This window comes from Podarcis cretensis (genome assembly GCF_951804945.1).
Source record: "Podarcis cretensis genome assembly, chromosome: 11".
NCBI classification, from domain to species: Eukaryota; Metazoa; Chordata; class Lepidosauria; order Squamata; family Lacertidae; genus Podarcis; species Podarcis cretensis.
The window spans coordinates 13742193-13763056 of NC_137180.1; the positions used below are offsets into that span (position 1 = coordinate 13742193).

General features: G+C 44.4%; 1 protein-coding gene across 2 annotated transcripts in view; it reads right to left on the reverse strand.

The window, feature by feature from the left end:
* ROR2 (receptor tyrosine kinase like orphan receptor 2) overlaps positions 1–20864 on the reverse strand; it is a 171806-nt gene that overhangs the window by 19983 nt on the left and 130959 nt on the right. For both annotated transcript variants that reach the window (XM_079995415.1, XM_079995416.1), the window contains exons 3-5: positions 19084–19371; positions 16727–16757; positions 4539–4666 (exon numbers count right to left, since the gene is read on the reverse strand). In XM_079995415.1, coding sequence (XP_079851541.1) covers positions 4539–4666; positions 16727–16757; positions 19084–19371 — 447 coding nt within the window. The remainder of the gene's footprint in view (positions 1–4538; positions 4667–16726; positions 16758–19083; positions 19372–20864) is intronic.

Genomic DNA, 20864 nt, shown 5'->3' on the forward strand with positions numbered 1-20864 from the left:
TTAGAAGTACAGGAACCCATGGGAGTTTTCTTCAGTGCCAAAAGCAGTAATAAGAGGTGTATTGCACAGATAAAATATACGAGTCAGCTGGGCTGAAAGAAGCCATGCCACACGGCCTCAGGGGGATGGGGCATTATTATTATTATTATTATTATTATTATTATTATTATTATTCTGAACTGCAGAAGGACACAGGAAGTTTAAAGACAAAAAAAGACAAAAGAACAGCCTGTATCTCCCCTTTCTTTCTTTCTTTCTTTCTTTCTTTCTTTCTTTGCAAAAAAAGAGATATTTCAGAAATGTTTCACACTTTACACTGAAGGGTTTTACTACCACAGGGCTTGAAGCAGTCTTTTAAAATAAATTTTCCTGTTTGGACTGCAGATGTCACTATTTTCCATTCCCATAGCCACATGCTTCAGTGGCTTAAAGTGAAAACCACCTCATGAGAAGAGAAGACTCCCTGGAGAAGACCCTGATGTTGGGAAAGATGGAGGGCACAAGGAGAAGGGGGCGACAGAGGACAAGATGGTTGGATAGTGTTTTCGAGGTTACCAGCATGAGTCTGACCAAGCTGCGGGGGGCAGTGGAGGACAGGAGTGCCTGGCGTTCTCTGGTCCATGGGGTCACGAAGAGTCGGACACGACTAAACGACTAAACAACAACAATGTAACAGTTACAAGTGTACACTTCCCTTTCTTTTTTCCTTTTTTAAAAAAGAACTGCCAGAAAACTGATTTTTCCTAGAAAAAAAATATCTTTGTTCTAGTTCCCCCATTCTAAGATTTGCCACCTTCAGTTTGATTCTCATGCTTTTACATTGAACAGACTTTACAGTGAACTACTCATCGACCTAAAATATCTGGCGCAACGATAGGAGGGAACTTCTATACTTTAAAAACAATGCATAATAAAGAACTGTCTCAATATTACAAGTGTCCCAAATGTGCACACTTTCAGGATCCCATGCCTTCAAAACTGTTTTCCAAGGAGGAAAGTGGACCATCAGGTAATAAAGTAAAAGTTAAAGGACCCCTGGATGGTTAAGTCCAGTCAAAGGCGACTATGTGGTTGTGGCGCTCATCTCGCTTTCAGGCCAAGGGAGCCGGCATTTGTCCACAGACAGCCTTTCTGTGTCATGCGGCCAGTAGGACTAAACTGCTTTTGGCACAATGGGACACCATGACAGAAACCAGAGCACACGGAAACACTGTTTACCTTCCCACCGCAGCAGTACCCATGTATCTACTTGCACTGGCATGTTTTTGAACTGCTAGGTTGGCAGGAGCTGGGACAGAGCAACAGGAGCGCACCCCCTCACAGGGATTCGAACCACCAACCTTCTGATTGGCAAGCCCAAGAGGCTCAGTGGTTTAGTCCACAGCGCCATCTGTGTCCTGAACAAATAAGCACACAATCACTGATAGGTCCACCCACCATTGTGAGGCTCAAAGCAATGAAGACGATGCCTCCCCAGCTGTTGCCATTGGCTGTGGGCTTCTTGTGATGTCACAAAAGCACTTGGCAACTGAGTGGATATAAAGGCAGGCCAAGGGGAAAGCCCTTTTATATTTCCAGCAGGACACACCTGGCAATGGAAGTGACATTCAGCACTGCCCAGGCTTCTTCCACTGGGAGGCGGCAAACTGGTGAATGGAAGGAGGCAATCCTCTGGCAGTGGGATGCTAGGGAGCAACAATAAGGCAGGTTTGCTTTCTTGAAGACTGCTGGTATCTGTGGTTGGAAGCTAGCAGGTGTCTCATGATGGACCTAACAGTAGCTTCTGGCACAATAGGACACCGTGACGGAAACCAGAGTGCACGAAAACACTGTTTCCCTTCCCACTGCAGAGGTACCTATTTATCTACTCACACTGGTGTGCTTTTAAACTGCTAGGTTGGCAGGAGCTGGGACAGAGCAATGGGAGCTCACTTCGTCATGGGGATTCAAACCATCGACCTTTCGACTGGCAAGCCCAAGAGACTCAGTGGTTTAGACCATAGTGTTACCCACATCCCATCAGGGTATGCAGCTGGAGTGCTCATTCTAGTTTTCCCTGTCTTAACTCCCGGTTTGCCTCTTCACTGTGGAAGCTGTGATGGCAAGACCCGAGGAGAAAGCCAGAAAGCCTTGGTTATTTCTGCAGTTCATTTATAGACACATGTAAGCAGCCCATTTGGATTACCGTATGCACCTCCTGCGTTCAAGTTTGCTCATGCCTTTTCGCAGAGAACAGCTATTCTTGTTTCTACATGTGGAGGAGCACGGTTCTCTGGATTATGGCTTATTACAAGCCCTGATCACTATCCGCACTGAATCACTGGACCCTTTGTATGTAACTGCAGAGTTGTCTGAAAAATCACTGGTGTACAACAGGAGCCTGAGCCTTTGCTGTGAAAACATATTAAATAAAAGCAAATATACACCCTACGTAAAACTCTGAATAGGAGCACAGAAGTACAGGAGCTGGCTGGCACTTCCTCTCCCGGGTTTCAGACAGAAGATTTTTCCAGCTCTAGCTTAGGATGCTGGGATTTGGACCTGGAACTCGGTACATGCCAAACATGAGTTCTATCACAGAGTCCCAGGCAGCCTTCCCCAACCTATCACCCTCCAGATGTTTTAGATTCTACTTTCATCAGACTCGGCCACGTGGTCAGAGAAGATGGAAGTTTTGAGTTTTGAGTCCCAAACATCTGGTGGACATAAGGCTGGGGAAGGTGCTTCCTGGAAGAGATCCACCATAGGAAGCATTTTATTTTTTGCAGTAGACTACAGGGGGTATATACAAATAGTTAAAAACAAAACAAAAGGTTGCTTTGTGAGACCCAGTGTTGACAGGTATTTGATTCCAATTACTACTCAGGTATGTAACTGCTTTGCAAGAGCATTGAATTAGCCGCAGGGAGGTTAGATAACATTGTATTATTGTTATTAATTATTAGGTAAAGGTAAAGGACCCCTGGATGGTTAGGTCCAGTCAAAGGCGACTATGGGGTGAAGCATTAATCTTGCTTTCAGGCTGATTGTCAAAGACTAGGACTAGCCGCCTGAGAAACAGTTTCTATCCAAATGCGATTTTGGTTTTAAACGCAGTGTAAGGTAATCCCTATGGGAGTATATTGTATTTAATTATGGGGTATCAGAATTATCGTATCGTAATTGATGCTTTTGAATTATGGTGCTGGAGGAGACTCCTGAGAGTCCCATGGCCTGTAAGAAGATCAAACCTATCCATTCTGAAGGAAATCAGCCCTGAGTGCTCACTGGAAGGACAGATCCTGAAGCTGAAGCTCCAATACTTTGGCCACCTCATGAGAAGAGAAGACTCCCTGGAAAAGACCCTGATGTTGGGAAAGATTGAGGGCACAAGAAGAAGAGGACAAGATGGTTGGACAGTGTTCTCGAAGCTACCAACATGAGTTTGACCAAACTGCAGGAGGCAGTGTAAGACAGGAGTGCCTGGCGTGCTCTGGTCCATGGGGTCACGAAGAGTCAGACACGATTAAACAACAATGAAACAGTACTAAAGTGTGATCTGCCATGGCTACCCTACCATGCTACTTGGCTACTCAAAATACAAAAGTGCCACCACTGCCCACCACTAAGAGACATCCAGGAGCCCTGCAGGGCATGATGGTGGTCAAAAATCACTGGGCAGAGGCCTTGTGGTTTGTTTGTTTTTGGAGGGGTGAGATCCTCCATAGTACCATGGTTTGTTGTTGTTGTTTAGTCATTTAGTCGTGTCCGACTCTTCGTGACCCCATGGACCAGAGCACGCCAGGCACTCCTGGCTTCCACTGCCTCCCGCAGTTTGGTCAAACTCACGTTGGTAGCTTCAAGAACACTGTCCAACCATCTCACTCTCTGTCGTCCCCTTCTTGCTAAAGTCTGGCACCAGCCTTGCCATGGAATAACACAACGTGAGCAGAAAAGAAACCTCATGAAATTCATCAGTCTCCCCCTGCAACACGCAAGGCATCATTCCACCTCAAGAGTTAATCCAGATACTCCAAATCCCTGTGCCCTATAAGAAGCGAACAAGACCATGTTCATCAAGGTGCCATAATATGAGATAGCATCCAATTATTCCTGTAGGTCAGCAAAGGTGTCTGCTTTAGGGAAAGTATCCTCTTCTTGACCTGGGATCACTGCCTCCCAAGCAGTTTAACCCTGGGGGAAAAAATCACACCGGTTTTTCCAAAAGAGGTTTCTTTTTTGTGTGGACAGCTCTGCATTCAGGCTAGAGTTGTACTCTTGTTGCCCCAAAGCAGGAACTAAAGTGAAGGGAGGAAATCCTTCCCCAGACATATATTAAAGCCCTGAGAGCAATTCTTTGCACTTCAAACTCCACCTTAGGAGGACTGCAAAAGCTACTGCATAATAGGGAAAACACATTGCAGCAATTCATTCTATGATGCAGGCTGTAAATAGCTGTACCCAGTTTCATTTCCATTCATTACAGTGTTAAAATTGGATTTCAGGCTTTTGCCCGAAATACAATGTTTTCGGACAAGGATAGAGGCGTGCAGGCTTACCAGTGATTCGGTTCTCTATTTCCCCTTGCATCTGGAGGGAATCCACATAAATGGTCCTATTTCCGATGATGCGAGCACAAGCAATTCCCCTGTAAGGCTGGCAAAACCCATCTTCGTGGTAATCTTCCCTGCAAAAGACAAATTGGGGAGCCTGTAAGTACATCTGCAGATGTCTGCCTGTCCCTGATGAATTTTAAAGAAATATGTCCTTCAACAGCAGCAGAGAAATGTTAAATCTGACATTTTACATTCCTCCAGATACTGGTCTCTCGCCTCAAGTTTTCACCAGACAATGTTTCTGGAAACAAGAAGGGCATCAATGAACATATTAATTCAAGGAAGGAAAGGGGGGGGGGACCTTTTAAAAGTGAAAACAAGAATTATCTTAGAAATCCTATGCTAATGATAATGGGATGTGGCAGGTTATTCTATTAAAAGGCTGTCCAACTGAGACCACAATGTGTATCACGTTACACCTCATAATACATTGCTGGCATTTAACGGCATGCGATGCAATTAGGCAAGCAGTTGTTTCTCTTCTCCTGCCTCCTCCTGCAATTCTTCATTTCCTGCAAGCGAATAGCAAAAGAGGCCTTGCCAAGATTTAATTAAAATATGGCATAATTCTGAACTATGGCTTAGATAAACAGAATGAAATCAGGGCTTAAACGTCCTTCTCTCCCACCCCCTCCTATAGATTTAATGCCAAATTCTTTTTTTCTTTTTCTATAGAACCTAATGCATATGTTGAATTACTGTCTGGGCTGCTAAAAATCTGCTTAATGTATCCAGCTTAAATGGAGTTGCTCCAGAGTAGCATTGCTAGGGGAAAAAAGCCATTCCTTTTAATGCTAGGGATGGCGGGTTACTAAGACTTTGAAAGTTAATAATAATAATAATAATAATAATAATAATAATAATAATAATAATACCCCACCCATTTGGCTGGGTTTCCCCAACCACTCTGGGCAGCTCCCAACAGAATATTAAAAACACAATAAAACATCAAACATTAAAAACTTCCCTAAACAGGGCTGCCTTCAGATGTCTTCTGAAAGTCAGATAGTTGTTTATTTCTTTGACATCTGATTGGGGGAGGGCATTCCACAGGGTGGGTGTCACCACTGAGAAGGCCCTCTGCCTGGTTCCCTGTAGCTTCACTCCTTTGGCCCTCCAGCTGTTTTGGGACTACAATTCCCATCATCCCTGACCACTGGTCCTATTAGCTAGAGATCATGGGAGTTGTAGGTCAAAACATCTGGAGGGCTGCAGGTTGGGGATGCCTGATTTGGTCACTACCGCATTTCCCCTGCTATTTTAGTCAGCAATTGCTTGGCTAAGTCAGACGGAAAGCCTCCTTAAGCCAGAGCATCAACATTTGTCCTTCTCACCAAAGAGATGCAGCCCAGGAGGGATAGTATGAAGAGTTTCAGATTCCTGCACCAACTTGATTTCTTAAAATGAATGTGTTAACTTTGCAGAGAAGGTCAAAGATGGGCTACAATAAATGTACGGTTTGTTGTGGCAATTAGGCAGCTGCATTGTTGTAATTATTGCTGCAATTATGGCCAAGAACAGCACAATGGTATTTGCAAGCTTTAGGTCAGCCAAGTTCATAGAACATAGGAACTAAATGGATGTAGGAAATGTTGAGCACGTAAGGTAAAGGTACCCCTGCCCGTACGGGCCAGTCTTGACAGACTCTGGGGTTGTGCGCCCATCTCACTTAAGAGGCCAGGGGCCAGCGCTGTCCGGAGACACTTCCGGGTCACGTGGCCAGCGTGACGAAGCTGCTCTGGCCAGAGCCAGAGCCAGAGCCGCACACGGAAACGCCGTTTACCTTCCAGCTGGTAAGCGGTCCCTATTTATCTACTTGCACCCGGAGGTGCTTTCGAACTGCTAGGTTGGCAGGCGCTGGGACCGAGCAGCGGGAGCGCACCCCGCCGCAGGGATTCAAACCGCCGACCTTTCGATCGGCAAGTCCTAGGCACTGAGGCTTTAACCCACAGCGCCACCTGCGTCCCAGACATCTATAATTTAATATAATGTATTTATGTAGGATGGAATATTTTTTTGAAAACGAAGCCCTTTCTGCACACGTGGAGTTATTGTTTCCCAACAAAACTTCAGCAGAAGCACCAATTAGGGCAATTTCTTCTCCCCTGACTGGTATTCAATACACTTTACAATAACTAAAGTCATCACAGAGTGTGGCACTAAACAGAAAGGGGAACTGATGTAACAAAACAGGAACAGCCTCATTCCCAGTTCACAAAGAGTTCATGTACTTTTCACTTAACCACATGGTAGTGACTCAGTTTCAAACCAGAGATTGCCAATTTGACTGAGGTTAAACATGAAATGAAATCTAGACCTTTCACATCTTCAGAGCCAAAACATGGCTTAAGGGGCCACCTAGAAGATCATTTTAATTTTGTCTCGGTAATGACAAGAATTCAAATGAGTGCTTTGTGTTCAGTAAATCTACATGATGCCGCTGGGAGAGATCATCAGGGGGTTTGGGCTGGGTGTTCATCAGTATGCAGATGATACTCAGCTCTACCTCTCTTTTAAATCAGAACCAGTGAAGGCGGTGAAGGTCCTGTGTGAGTGTCTGGAGGCAGTTGGAGGATGGATGGCGGCTAACATATTGAGGCTGAATCCTGACAAGACAGAAGTACTCTTTTTGGGGGACAGGGGGAGGGCGGGTGTGGGGGACTCCCTGGTTCTGAATGGGGTAACTGTGCCCCCTGAAGGACCAGATGTGCAGCCTGGGAGTCATTTTGGACTCACAGCTGTCCATGGAGGCAGAGGTTAATTCTGTGTCCAGGGCAGCTCCATCTGGTACGCAGACTGAGACCCTATCTGCCCGCGGACTGCCTCACCAGAGTGGTACATGCTCTAGTTATCTCCCACTTGGACTACTGCAATGCACTCTATGTGGGGCTACCTTTGATGGTGACCCAGAAACTACAACTAATCCAGAATGTGGCAGCTAGATGGTGACTGGGAGTATTTTAGACCACAGCGCCACCCGCGTCCCATGTTGACAGAATGGCTCAATGGGGCTGGAACAGCCATTTCCAATCTAGCACCCTCCAGCTAATTGAGAGTACAGCTCCCATCAGCCCCAGCCAGCATGACCAAGCGGTAGGGATGATGGGAGCAGGTAGTCCAACAGCATCTGCAGAACAGCAGTTTGGGGAAGGCTGGGCTTGAGTAAAGCTGAAATGTCTCCAATGTACATGTAGATACCACCTTTCCTTCACGGAAGTTTAGGATTTTGCTCTTGAGATCCAGAGGTCCGGGGCATTAATCTTATCCTCTTAATTTAAAGGAAGAACAGTATATAATTACCCAGAAATACAGCTCTAAAGGAATTACCAAAAAGGATGCTATCAGTGCCTTTTAGCCTGAAATATGTTTCTTCTCAGCCTGATATATGTTCTGAAGCCAGCCAAAGAGAGTCATTTGAAAGTCAAAACTGAGGCTAATTCAAGCTTTACATTCAAGTTACAGGATATGGGAAATCTATTTGTGAAACTACCCTTGTCAGTAACTGCAGCAGCACAGACCAACTTAAAATAGTCACTGAGGGGGGCGCTTCACACATTATATCATTTTGTAAGTATAAACTTAATGTACCCCCAGGACCACTTCAGCATGCATGTTTGAAAGATTCCCTGTAAATAGCTGTCTATGGAAAGCTAACAGGCAGAGTTCAAACCTGAACTTATCCCTAAAGTGCTAGCTTTTGACAAGAAGAGTCTGGGGTTCTCTTTTTAAACATGGAATAGCAATCAAGCATGTGATCACCAGCCCCTTTCACACAGTGTTAGAAACTGAGATGTGAACGCTAGGAGTTAAATGGCACCTTAAACCGAGGTTATGGGTGCAACAACGGACAGTCAAGGCGTGCATTCTTATAATGAGAATACAAAGCTGAAAATGAATGAACTGCTGCTAAAATATTATATTCATTTTTCACATGGTCTAGTCCTTCCTCTGCCCACCCCCCTAATATTCTTCAGCGGGTCTCTCCTTTCCCTCCACACTGCATTGTTAATCTGAAATCTTAGGCGCCGTACTGCAGCCAGAGCTCAGAAACTGCTCACACTAATAAAATTCCCTGTTGCAAAATGCACCTAGAACAATGGGAGAACACTGCAGGGTACGAAGGATTCTGCTTTGGGGGCTAACCATGGTTTGCCCAGTTTGAACACTGTTGCTAAGCACAGTAAGTAAATGAAGTAAAAACTGGGAGCTCGAGATATTTGAGTGTGTAAGGGGAGCAAGAAGGAGCAAACAAGCCAAACACCTGTTCCTGGAGATCCAGTATGATTTGCCTGCAGACCAGGTCATTAATCTAGATTTTTTTTACCCTCCATTACCAAAGCTTTCTGCTATGTAAAACAGAATATAAAAGTAAAGCTTAAAAATATGTATGTTTCCTTAACCCAAGAAAAGTCATATGGATGCATCCAACCAACTTGTCCACTTAGCACAAGGACTTCTGCCTGTACAATGCATCTTCTTCTTCCCATGCCCTCATCCATGTATAATGTACACTCCTTAAGAGATTTGGTATAGAAGTATAGGGGGGGGGGGAATCTGTGCTGGCAGTTTTCCCAACCCTCTGGAGCAGATCAGGCATGGGGGCAATGGGAAAGGAAGTCCCACTGGCCAGGCGGAAGATGATGTTCTTGGAAACAAGTCATACAAGCAATACTCAACAAAAAAAGGCAGCAGTTAGTTCAAAATGTGAGTCTTTTGGGCAATTATATTTGAAATACAGCACCTATTAAAGAAAAATTATATTTTATCTTCCAGAAGACTCCTGGCACAAAAACAATTACAAGTCTTGTGGCACTTTAAATTTATTAAGGCAAAGCTTTGAGGACTACAGGCCACCTCATCAGATGAATGAAGCATTATCGTGGATTACATGCCTGGGGGAGGTTAGATGGAAACAAAATGCAGAAAGTAGAGAGACAGTGCTAATTACATAATTAGCAGTAGTCATTCACCCATTTTTTGTGTGTGTGTGTGTGTGTGTGTGTGTGTGTGTGGATAGCATCAGCGGTGTAGCGTGGGTTGTCAGCACCCGGGGCAATGCAAGTAATTTGCGCCCCCTAATCCGGGGCAAGGCAAGCAATTTGCGCCCCTAACCCCTAACCTGCCGCCGCTGCCAGCTTCTTCTTGCTGCTGCCTGGGCTGGGGTATTTACGGTAAGGTAGCCACAGCGGCGGCGGGTCCGTGTCAGGTGATCTGAGGTGAGTTGCTGCTGGCGCTGCCGCCCAAACGACGCCGCTTGCCCGGAGGAGGAGGAGGGCAGAGAGGTGAGGAAAATGCAACATGGCCCAGCCGCTGCAGCAGCAGCAGCAGCGGCGGGGCTGTGAGGAGGGGCTGCCTGGCGCGCCCTCCGTGGCCCTGACGCGCGGGGACCGCGGCGAGCGCTGAGAGCCGCTGCCTGCCGGACGCCTTCAGCCCGGAAGCGCGCACAGCTCGTCGGTTCAGCGAGACATGGGGCTCTGCTACAGCCTGCGCCTGAGGCTCTTCGGCGACTCCGGAGGCGGCGAGCGCGCCCCCCCAGATGTTGCGCCCGGTGTGGTCGGCCCCCCCGCACCCCCCACGCTACGCCACTGGATAGCATATATCCTGGTGTCGGTCATTTACAGCAGTGAAATTGCTCTCCTCATGAGTAGGCAAAAACACACAGAGAGTGATGGTCCTTAAAATCAACAGCACCTATCCCTAAGCCATCGTTCAACAGCACCATTACTCAATTCATTAGAACCAATAAATGCATTCAGGAAAGGCAATGCCCAATTAATGAATTAGTGACTAACGAATAAAATGTGCTGCTGATTTTTTAAGTGACCCTGAGATTTTGTTTCACTCATTAACGAAAACTCAAATCTGTAGACTTCATGTCAAAGCAATATTTGAAGATTTACTAGAGATAATTTCCTCTGTGCCATTAGATTCATGGGTTAGTGAAATTAGGCTTGTAGCATACTAACACCACCCAGACAAAGGTTTGAAAGATACCTGTAGAACAAAGGAGCCTTTCTTTACAACTCAAACAAGCTAAATGCAAGAATAAATGCAGGCAGAACCAGGTTCATGTTAACTGCCTAAGATATCTATTATACACAGGCTGTCATGTGACTGAGCCTGAGGGCATATAAACATAATAACTATATTGTCTTCAGTAGCAAGAGAATAGGTAGGCACATAGCCTAATCTACATTGAGAACATAAAATCATGCTATAAAAAAGGCTTATTTTACTCAGAACTGAAGTACAACAGATGCTGGTATATATTATGTGTAATATAAGTAATATAAGTAACTGGTACTTCTCTGCAGGGATTTTTCTGCTTCTTTTATGTCTATTCCTTATCACTGCAGGCAGATAAAAGCTGCTCTTGTTCTTCATCTCTCGTCTGATAGTACGGAGGTTGCAGGAACAACCAATGCCAGAGAGAACAAGGAAGGCAAATTGTGTGGATTTCACCTCAGTTCTGGAAAGAACAAGTCTCCTGAAACAGTCGTGAGTGGGCTGTAGTGGTGTCAGTCATTTTTTGGACTGAATGGAACAGGAAAAATTGGAAAAGGGGTTCTCTAGCCTAGTGGCAGCGAACCTTTTAGAAATCAGGTGCCCAAACTGCAAACAAAACCCACTTATTGATCACAAAGTGCCAACACTGCAATTTAATATTGGGTAATAATGATTGTCTGCATGTACACATACAAATAAAAATACTGTAAGGAAATGGGGTGAGATTAACCAGAGTTATTGATCTTTTATTGGGAGGAGTGCCCTGAGTTGTTCTGCTTTTTTGGGGGAGGGCGTTGTCTGGAGTTGTTGAGATTTTTTGGGGGGGATTGCAAACAGTTGTTGAGCTAATATTGGGGGCGGGTGTTGTTGCTGATAAACACTAACACACTTCAGGACGCAACGCAGAGGAAAACAATACAGTGGTACCTCAGGTTAAGTACTTAGTTCGTTCCAGAGGTCCGTACTTAACCTGAAACTGTTCTTAACCTGAAGCACCACTTTAGTTAATGGGGCCTCCTGCTGCCGCCATGCCGCCGGAGCACGATCTCTGTTCTCATCCTGAAGCAAAGTTCTTAACCTGAAGCACTATTTCTGGGTTAGCGGAGTCTGTAAACTGAAGCGTATGTAACCTGAGGTACTACTGTACTCACAAAGCTCGCAGGAACCAACAAATTAACAAAAGCCAAAAAACACACTCATTACCGCCGCTTTCTATCTCCTGCTAGTGGCACCAACCAATTACACCAAACATGGCGGGGGGGGGAGTGGAATGGCCAGAAATCAGCTGCTTGGCGGGCGCGCAACTGCACCCGACGCTGCTGTGGCCAGTGCGTGCTCTACAGAGCAATTCCCACCTGGAGAGGCATTGGGGGGCAACTTTGGAAAACCCCCAGGAATGGGGCTGCAGGGGCGATGGCACACATGCCCACAGAGAGGGCTCTGAGTGCCCACTCTGGCACGCGTGCCATAGGTTCGCCACCACTGCTCTAGCCAGACATGATGCAAAGTACATAGAAGACTTGAACAGTGGCAGTGGCACACCTTTGCAAACACCCCCCCCCCTTACACTCAGCCAGCATGGTTGGGGGTTAGGGGTGATGGGGATTGTAGTTGAACAACATCTGGACACCCAAGTTTGGGGAAGGCTGCCTTAGAACATAGAAGCTGGCCACACATTAACCTGCATTAAGGCTGCTATATATTGAAGAAAAGCCATTGCTATCTGACTTAAATCTTGCCTCTGTTTGCACTTCTCCTTTAGTTTGGTTTTTCTTTCTTTGCAGGCCTCTCAATCTGCAGTGGCCAAGTTGCCAATTGTGGACTGATACTGCTTTTGCAGAATTCTAGATTCATGTAGGCAGCCGTGTTGGTCTGACACATTCGAAATAAATAAAAAATTGTCCAGTAGCACCTTAAAGGTAAAGGGATCCCTGACCGTTAAGTTCATTCGCAAACGACTCTGGGGTTGCGGCGCTCATCTCGCTTTACTGGCCGAGGGAGCCAGCATACAGCTTCCGGGTCATGTGGCTAGCATGCTGTTACACTTAAATCTCTCATCATCACTGGACATGTTGATGGGATTTGGATTCCAACATCCGGAGAGCCACATGTTGTCTACCCCTGCATAGGCCAGTACATTCGTATCTTCAACTTCCCCATAGTTGAGCTACTTTTAGCATCCTTTTAAGCTACCCGAGAACAAAAAATCCTTCCAAAAAGAAATGCAATTAACTACTGGCAAAAGAGGTAAGGCAGTGTTCTTGTATTATTGAAATAATGGTGCCTCTGGCCACAGAGTCTGCTGGAGACATATAATCAGTCTATTGTAGACATGTGCGAGGATAGCAATACAGAAGTGAAAAGCAGATGTGGCTGCAGACGTTGATTCCTTATGAGAGTAGATTAAACTATGGATCAGCTTTAAGCTCATTTCTATTGGCAACTGTAATGAATACCTTAGCAGGGGCAACTGGGGGGAGGCCGTAGCAATATTATGGTGTGACATGAGGATAGATACAGTCAAACCCCTTCTTATGTCTGCCTCCACTTGAGTCCACTTTGCCCAACGTCCACGGCAAACCTGGAAGTAATTGGCAGGTTTGCTGCTGTTTGCGCATGTGCAGAGGCGGCGATTGCCTTTCACACATGCACAGAAGTGGGCAATTGCTGCCTGCGCCTGCGCACAATGGCACCTCTCCCAGCGACCTGTTTCAACCTCTGGACGGACCTCCAGAACGGATTATGGTCGCAGGTAGAGGTTGACTGTACAGCTTGGGGGGAGGAAAGATCTAAACTGAAAGATGCATTGTGTGTTGTTGTTTTTCTAAGTCAAAAGATAAATAAAATGAAGTCAAATCAATACTTCATTGAAAAAGACTAGAAAGGATTATAAACATGGAACAAGCAAGACAAAGCATTGCTGAGTAGGGCATTCCTGTTCAAAATTCCAGCTAAACAGGCATGCCTGCTTTCAGAATACAGTGGTACCTTGGGTTAAGTACTTAATTCATTCCAGAGGTCCGTACTTAACCTGAAACTGTTCTTAACCTGAAGCACCACTTTAGCTAATGGGGCCTCCCGCTGCCGCTGCACTGCCAGAGCTCAATTTCTGTTCTCATCCTGAAGCAAAGTTCTTAACCTGAAACACTATTTCTGGGTTAGCGGAGTCTGTAACCTGAAGTGTATGTAACCTGAAGTATATGTAACCTGAGGTACCACTGTACTTCTTTCTTTCTTTCAACTACAGTGGTACCTCGGGTTACATACGCTTCCAGTTACATACGCTTCAGGTTACAGACTCCGCTAATCCAGAAATATTACCTCAGGTTAAGAACTTTGCTTCAGGATGAGAAAAGAAATTGTGCTCTGGCGGTGCAGCGGCAGCAGGAGGTCCCATTAGCTAAAGTGGTGCTTCAGGTTAAGAACAGACCTCCAGAACAAATTAAGTTCTTAACCCGAGGTCGGTGGTGCAAATCCCCACAACGGCGTGAGCTCCCATTGCTCTGTACCAGCTCCTGCCAACCTAGCAGTTCAAAAGCACACCAGTACAAGTAGATAAACAGTTGCTTTTGTGACATCACAAGAAACCCACAGCCAATGGCAACAGCTGAGGAGGCATCATTTTCATTGCTTTGAGCCTCACAATGGCAGCTGGACCTATCAGTGATTGTGTGCTTGTTTATTCAGGACACGGGTGGCGCTGTGGTCTAAGCCACTGAGCCTCTTGGGCTTGCCAATCAGAAGGTCAGCAGTTCGAATCCCTGCGAGGAGGTGAGCTCCTGTTGCTCTGTCCCAGCTCCTGCCAACCTAGCAGTTCAAAAGCACACCAGTACAAGTAGATAGATAGGTACCGCTGTGGCAGGAAGTTAAACGGCGTTTCCATGTGCTCTGGTTTCCATCACGGTGTTCTGTTGTGCCAAAAGTGGTTTATTCATGCTGGCCACATGACCTGGAAAACGGTCTGTGGACAAATGCCAGCTCCTTCAGCCTGAAAGCAAGATGAGCGCCGCATCCCATAGTCAAATTTAACTGGATCCTTTACCTTTACCCTTATTACTTGTCCAAAGATATATGAAACACTGCTTTCCATTTTCCTTTCCTCTTGTTTTCTCTTCCCCTAATGCCCAATCAGCATTCCATGCCTATCAAACATAACCAGTCTTTACTGAGCTATTTATATCCTCTCTTAGGGTTTTGTGGCTCCCCGGTCTTTATTTTCTTTTTCTTTTTTTTTTTGGACTTTTGTGAAGCTTTTGGTTCCCTCTAGCTTGCTGAAACACCCCGTCTGCTGTGTAGATAGTGTTATTTTAACTCAGGCATAGGCAAACTCGGCCCTCCAGATGTTTTGGGACTACAGTTCCCATCATCCCTGACCACTGGTCCTGTTAGCTAGGGATCATGGGAGTTGTAGTCCCAAAACATCTGGAAAGGCCAAGTTTGCCTACGCCTGTTTTAACTACATAAGCACCTACTTTCATATGTTTGTTGTTATTATATATAGGGAAAAGTTAAACAAAGGCAAATAGCTTGACTATTCCCCCCCCCAATTAATTAAAAAGCTTCCACCTGACAGCCCCTTTGCTATTTTTGTGCTTTTAGCTCACTTATTTGCGACCAATTCAAGCTCACAACAATGGCAATACATTTTGGATGGAGTATTTGGTTTGTTTTACAATAACTGTTGAAGAATGCCCCCTCAACAAATAATCAACAATGTGAGATTTTTAGAGAAAGAACATTTGATTTCCACCCCCCATCCCTGTTTTGTCAACAGAAAACACATGGCAATTTAAAATGGCATTTCTGAAGAATGAATTGTTCAATTAGTTTGACTGCACTTAAAAACTGACTTGATTTATAAAATATGTGGTAATCTATTTAGATTTGCATTAGACATTCTAGAGGGCCTCAGCTTCATAATCATGATAATAAGCAATGAGCTTAAGAACTGAATAAGGACATTCACATAATATTCAGAAACCAAAATAGTCTGTTGGCTTAGTGTGGCACAGTGTCTTAAGCTCTGTTTCCACTGAATCAGCCTATGTAAAACTACGAAATGCCAAAAAAGTTCTTATCTTCTGCACCCATGGGCTAATCAATATTAGGAAAGTTAAATATTTAAGTGACAAACTACAGTGGACACTCGGGTTACAAACATGATCCATGAGGGAGGCATGTTCGCAACCTGCAGCGTTCACAACCTGCAGTGGCGCGTCGGTTCAACTCCGAGGGCCTTCTGGCCGTTCCTTCTTTATACAAAGAAATAAAATCCTGAGTAGAAAATGGAGAACATGAAACAGCCCTGAAACAAAAGCTGAACAATGGACAATTCAACTCTTTATTGATATGTGTGTGAGTAACTGAGAGAATGAACACACGTTCTCCTATAAATTTCTGTCTCCATGTGGCCCCAAACAAGTTTAACCTTTTGGGGTGGAAAATAAGAACTTACATCTGAGTCATACATTCTGGCTGTCCTTCAGGCCCTTTTGATAAATGAGATAATACTCACACTTGACAATATTATGAATTTAGTTTCCAACTGTGCAGTCTTATCTCCTCAATCCTTGAGATACCATACAAGCAAATGTGTGCAGTTATATAAATGGATGCAAAATACATTCAGATATCTTGAAAGGGAAAGGGAAACATTCCCATTTAATATGAAGTTGAGATAAATTAGAGCCAAGAAGTACAAATCTTGAAGTACAAACCAATTCGTATTACAATGTTACTCAAAAATAACATCTTCAGAATCTGATTTAACTTGAGTTTTTGGGTAATAGTAAAATAAACTGGGTAAAAGTTAGAATTATAGGAGCGCGTGGCTGTTTTCTGCTCACATTAAGTGTTCTGAAACTATCGCCATACAAATACCAACACAATGTAGTGCTATATTGCCCTTCTAAAACATAAAACCTGCCTGCAGAAACAAGGCAAAAGAATTTTATCAAAGTGAAACCAAATAAAACACAATGCTCTGCTTGTTTCCAAGTATCTCTTCAATCGTTCTGAAAAGTAAAGACATAAGATGACTTTCATCTTCATTTAATGGTTCTATGTGAGCCTTTTGCATCAAAATACTTAGGGCACCCAGTAAATTAATCACAAGTAGTACTTACTGGAAATTGTGGTTCGGACTGTGTGTTGGACCTAGAAACGAATAAACAGAAATTATTAAATAGCTTTGGCTCTTGGAAAATACCATTAAAACAAGTACACTCTTTTTAACAATGCTTTTTCCTCAGTGTAGGGGGGAAAAGTATTTTCTACCCCACTATTATTTTGATCCAGCAATTATAAGATACTGATTTGCACTTCTGAAAGTAAGTGCAAATCAGTATCTTATAATTGCTGGATCAAATATAGTAAATGAGGTTTTGTACACACAAGAAAGCATCTCTCCTGTTGGTCAGTGCATCATTCTCTTGCTAAACACTATTAAGGCCAATTCAACTGTTAAAACACGACACACAGTTACTGCTGTAGGACCTTTGTTGCAAAAACAGATAATTATGAGATGCTGCGATTTGCTGTCGCTCAAGGTTCAGGTGGCCTCAGTGGCCTGGAGTGCTTTCCATTGGCTTCGGCTGGTGGCCCAGCTACACCCCATCAGGACAGGGATAGCCTAACAACTGTTGACTATGCTCTGGTAATCTCAAGGTTAGATTATTGCAAAGGGCTGCCTCTGAAGACAGTTCAGAAACTTCGGCTAGTGCAGAATTCAGCGGCCAGATTGCTCCCCGGAGCAAGACGGTTTGAACATATTACACGGATCCTGGTCTGACTGCGCTGGATACCAATTAGTTTCCGGGCCCAATTCAAAGTGCTGGTTTTGACCTATAAAGCCTTAAACGGCTCAGGACCACAGTACCTCAAGGACCGCCTCTTTCCATATGAACCTACCCGGACCCTGAGATCATCTTCTGAGGCCCTTCTTCATGTGTCTCCTCCTCAAGAGGTCCAGAGGGTGGCAACACGAGAACGGGGCCTTCTCTGCAGTGGCTCCCCATCTGTGGAATTCTCTCCTCAGGGAAGTTTGCCTGCTGACTTCATTATACGCCTTTAGGCGTCAGGCAGAAATGTTCCTTTTTAACCAGGCTTTGGGTTGATCTGATTTATATCCTATGCCCTTTTAAAATGTTTTTTTTGGGGGTGGGAGGGGGCTATTGGGTTGTTGTTTTTATTTTTATTATGTATTTTGTGGTTTTAGATCTTGATTTTATTCTGTGAACCGCCCTGAGACCCGCAGGTATAGGGCGGTTGTGATGTTAACATATGAGAGTGCTGGAGGTGAAATAGTTAAACAGGTTACCCAATCAGGACCCAGGGGGCGGAGTCAGAGGGACTATAAAACCAGCTCTGGGAGGGGCAAAGGGAGGGCTGTTTGTTGAGAGTTGGGTGGCTGGTTGGAGTGGGAGTGAATAGTGATAGAGTCTGTGGGGAGGTTGAGTTAGGGTAGCGAAATAAGCTGAGTCAGGAGCAGTTAGGGGTTAGGAAGGCAAGTAAATATCTGAGAGGTGAGAGCAGGTAGCAGAAGTTATAGGTCTGGATAGGTACCCCATGATTGTAATTCACCGATACCGTTTATGAAACTACACGCTTGTTAAACTGCAATAAATAAACAGAAGTTTATGTTCCAATTTAACCCTGGCTGGACTCAGTATTATACCAGGTAGGGCCTGGGTGGTGGCAGCGAGAAATAAAGTGGTGGCACAGGGATCAATAGACGGTGAAACGTCCGGGGACCCTGAGTGATCGCCACAGCGGTATATAAATTTAATTTATTGTTCTTCTTCTTATTATTATTATTTATTTAAGTAACCTGTTGCAATTATTATAACAAATATGCATAGAGGATACAGCATCCTTCATAGTTAGTGCCATTACAACAAAGACTTCAAACTGGTCCGTACCCCAATACAAAACCCAGTGTGCAACTTATTACTTCAGTCAATACAGCTTTGGGGATATCCTTCGTACAGTAAAAGACATGTGTTGATTTTTTGCAAACTGTCAGCTGCTAGCTGCCACAGGCATCATGTGCAAAGATTGGGGCCAAAGCTATGAATACCAGATGGGGAATAGCTACTTAATTCTCCTGGCCAGTGAGAACAGAATGAGTTCAAGCAGTACTGTGAAATGTGAAGTAATGGAAGTTTGCCTCTCTGTGCCTTCGACTAAACCTTAATTCACATTTGTGCTGTTCTCTGAACTTCATATTTACAGACCATTCCATCTGTATCTACTTTCTTTTATTACTAGTAAATGGTATCAGGTTCAACCCAGACGTTCTGTGCTGAGGAGGACGCCTCGGGCAAGGACTTTATTGATTTTCTTTCATGTTGCAATTTATTTTCTAAAAGGGGGGGGGACCCAGTGAATTAATTTCTCATTTTGTGATTGTGAAAACTAGGAGCTAGTCTATAAAGCAATAAACCTAACTATAAAAGCCACAGTTTAAAACAAAGTGACTCACCCAGCCTTACAAACAGAACTCCTGTTGCAGTGATCGTCTTCATCCCATTTGTGGCCACGCATTGATAATACCCCGTGTCGGTGGTGTCAAGATCTTGGATTCGAAGTCGTGAGCCATAGTCTGTTTTCCTTATGGTGATCCTTCTTGGTTCTTGAACCACGGGCGCATCATTTTTTAGCCACCTGACATTTGGTGATGGATTTCCTGCGACTTTGCAGTGGAGAATGGCCGTCTGGCCCTGGACTATGGTGATATTGTTTACTGGTTCCAAAAAGGTCAAAAAGTAGCCTGAAAAGGGGAGAGATCAAAAAGAGATCAAAGCTGAGCTGGGATAAGCAACTGCCTGGGGGCACTTATTTATGAACAGTTTTAGAAAATCATTTCAGGTCTGTGGTTTTTAAAATTAAGCATTATCTGTGCAGATAAGAGACATGATGATCTGAGACCTGGGTTGACAGTTCTTTGCTTCTGTAGAAACAAGTTCAACCAAAAAAGTTTTCTCAATATGTACTCTGATTTGATTTGTCACTTGATCAGAAATCCTCATGCCTCACTTCAACAAATCATGACAGAGTTGGAATAATTAGGAAACTGGTAGTTTCAGCTTAAAATCAGCATGCTCAAAACATGCTCTTCAACAAAAAATGGTTACTTACAATATTCTGTTGCTTCCTATTAACAAACACAAAATTAAGCAATAAAATGAAATAACAAGCCTTAAGTAGACATATAGTTCAAATCATTTCTAGTAAAAAAAAGTTTCAGTTTCAAATTATTGTTTTTACATTTTTATTCAGTTTTGTGAATGAGTTTGCTCATAACACATAACACCCTGCCTTTTATAATTTTTTTGAGGCACTACAGTAAATTCTTCCCACTCACAGAACACTGTTACACCTGCCTTTGAAATGGTGCAACAATCACTAACAGTTCTCAATATTTTTTTGCAGCAGTTTGAGATATCATGGCAAGGCTAGAGCCTGCAATGGATATAATTTAACTACCACTTATTTGGCTTGCTTTTGCCTATTGTTACCTGCTCCTTTTCTAGTAAAAAGTGTGCCCCCTCCGTTTTCTTTATTCATCATTTGCACACCTGCTGAGTTGTTGGGCTATTTCCTAGTGATGCACAAACAATCTCTGCAGTAGCAGGTCCTATGCCAAATTCATACCACAATTATCTTTAAAATCCAAATGGGGGGGGGGGAATAGGCACTCACAATTCATATATAAAAACAACTTGAAACTATATAAAAATAATACCCAAAATCATCAGCTGGACATTGCATTAAAAAATAGAGGGCCCTATCTCTTATACACCCTCATTAAAAACAGCCTTTAAAAAGTTATTAAAGGTAAAGGTAAAGGTACCCCTGCCCGTACGGGCCAGTCTTGACAGACTCTGGGGTTGTGCGCCCATCTCACTTAAGAGGCCGGGGGCCAGCGCTGTCCGGAGACACTTCCGGGTCACGTGGCCAGCGTGACATCGCTGCTCTGGCGAGCCAGAGCCGCACACGGAAACGCCGTTTACCTTCCCGCTGGTAAGCGGTCCCTATTTATCTACTTGCACCCGGAGGTGCTTTCGAACTGCTAGGTTGGCAGGCGCTGGGACCGAGCAGCGGGAGCGCACCCCGCCGCAGGGATTCGAACCGCCGACCTTTCGATCGGCAAGTCCTAGGCGCTGAGGCTTTAACCCACAGCGCCACCTGCGTCCCACCTATTTATTACAGCCCACCTAATTGATACAAAGGAGGGGGTTCAGCATATTAAAGGAACCCTGG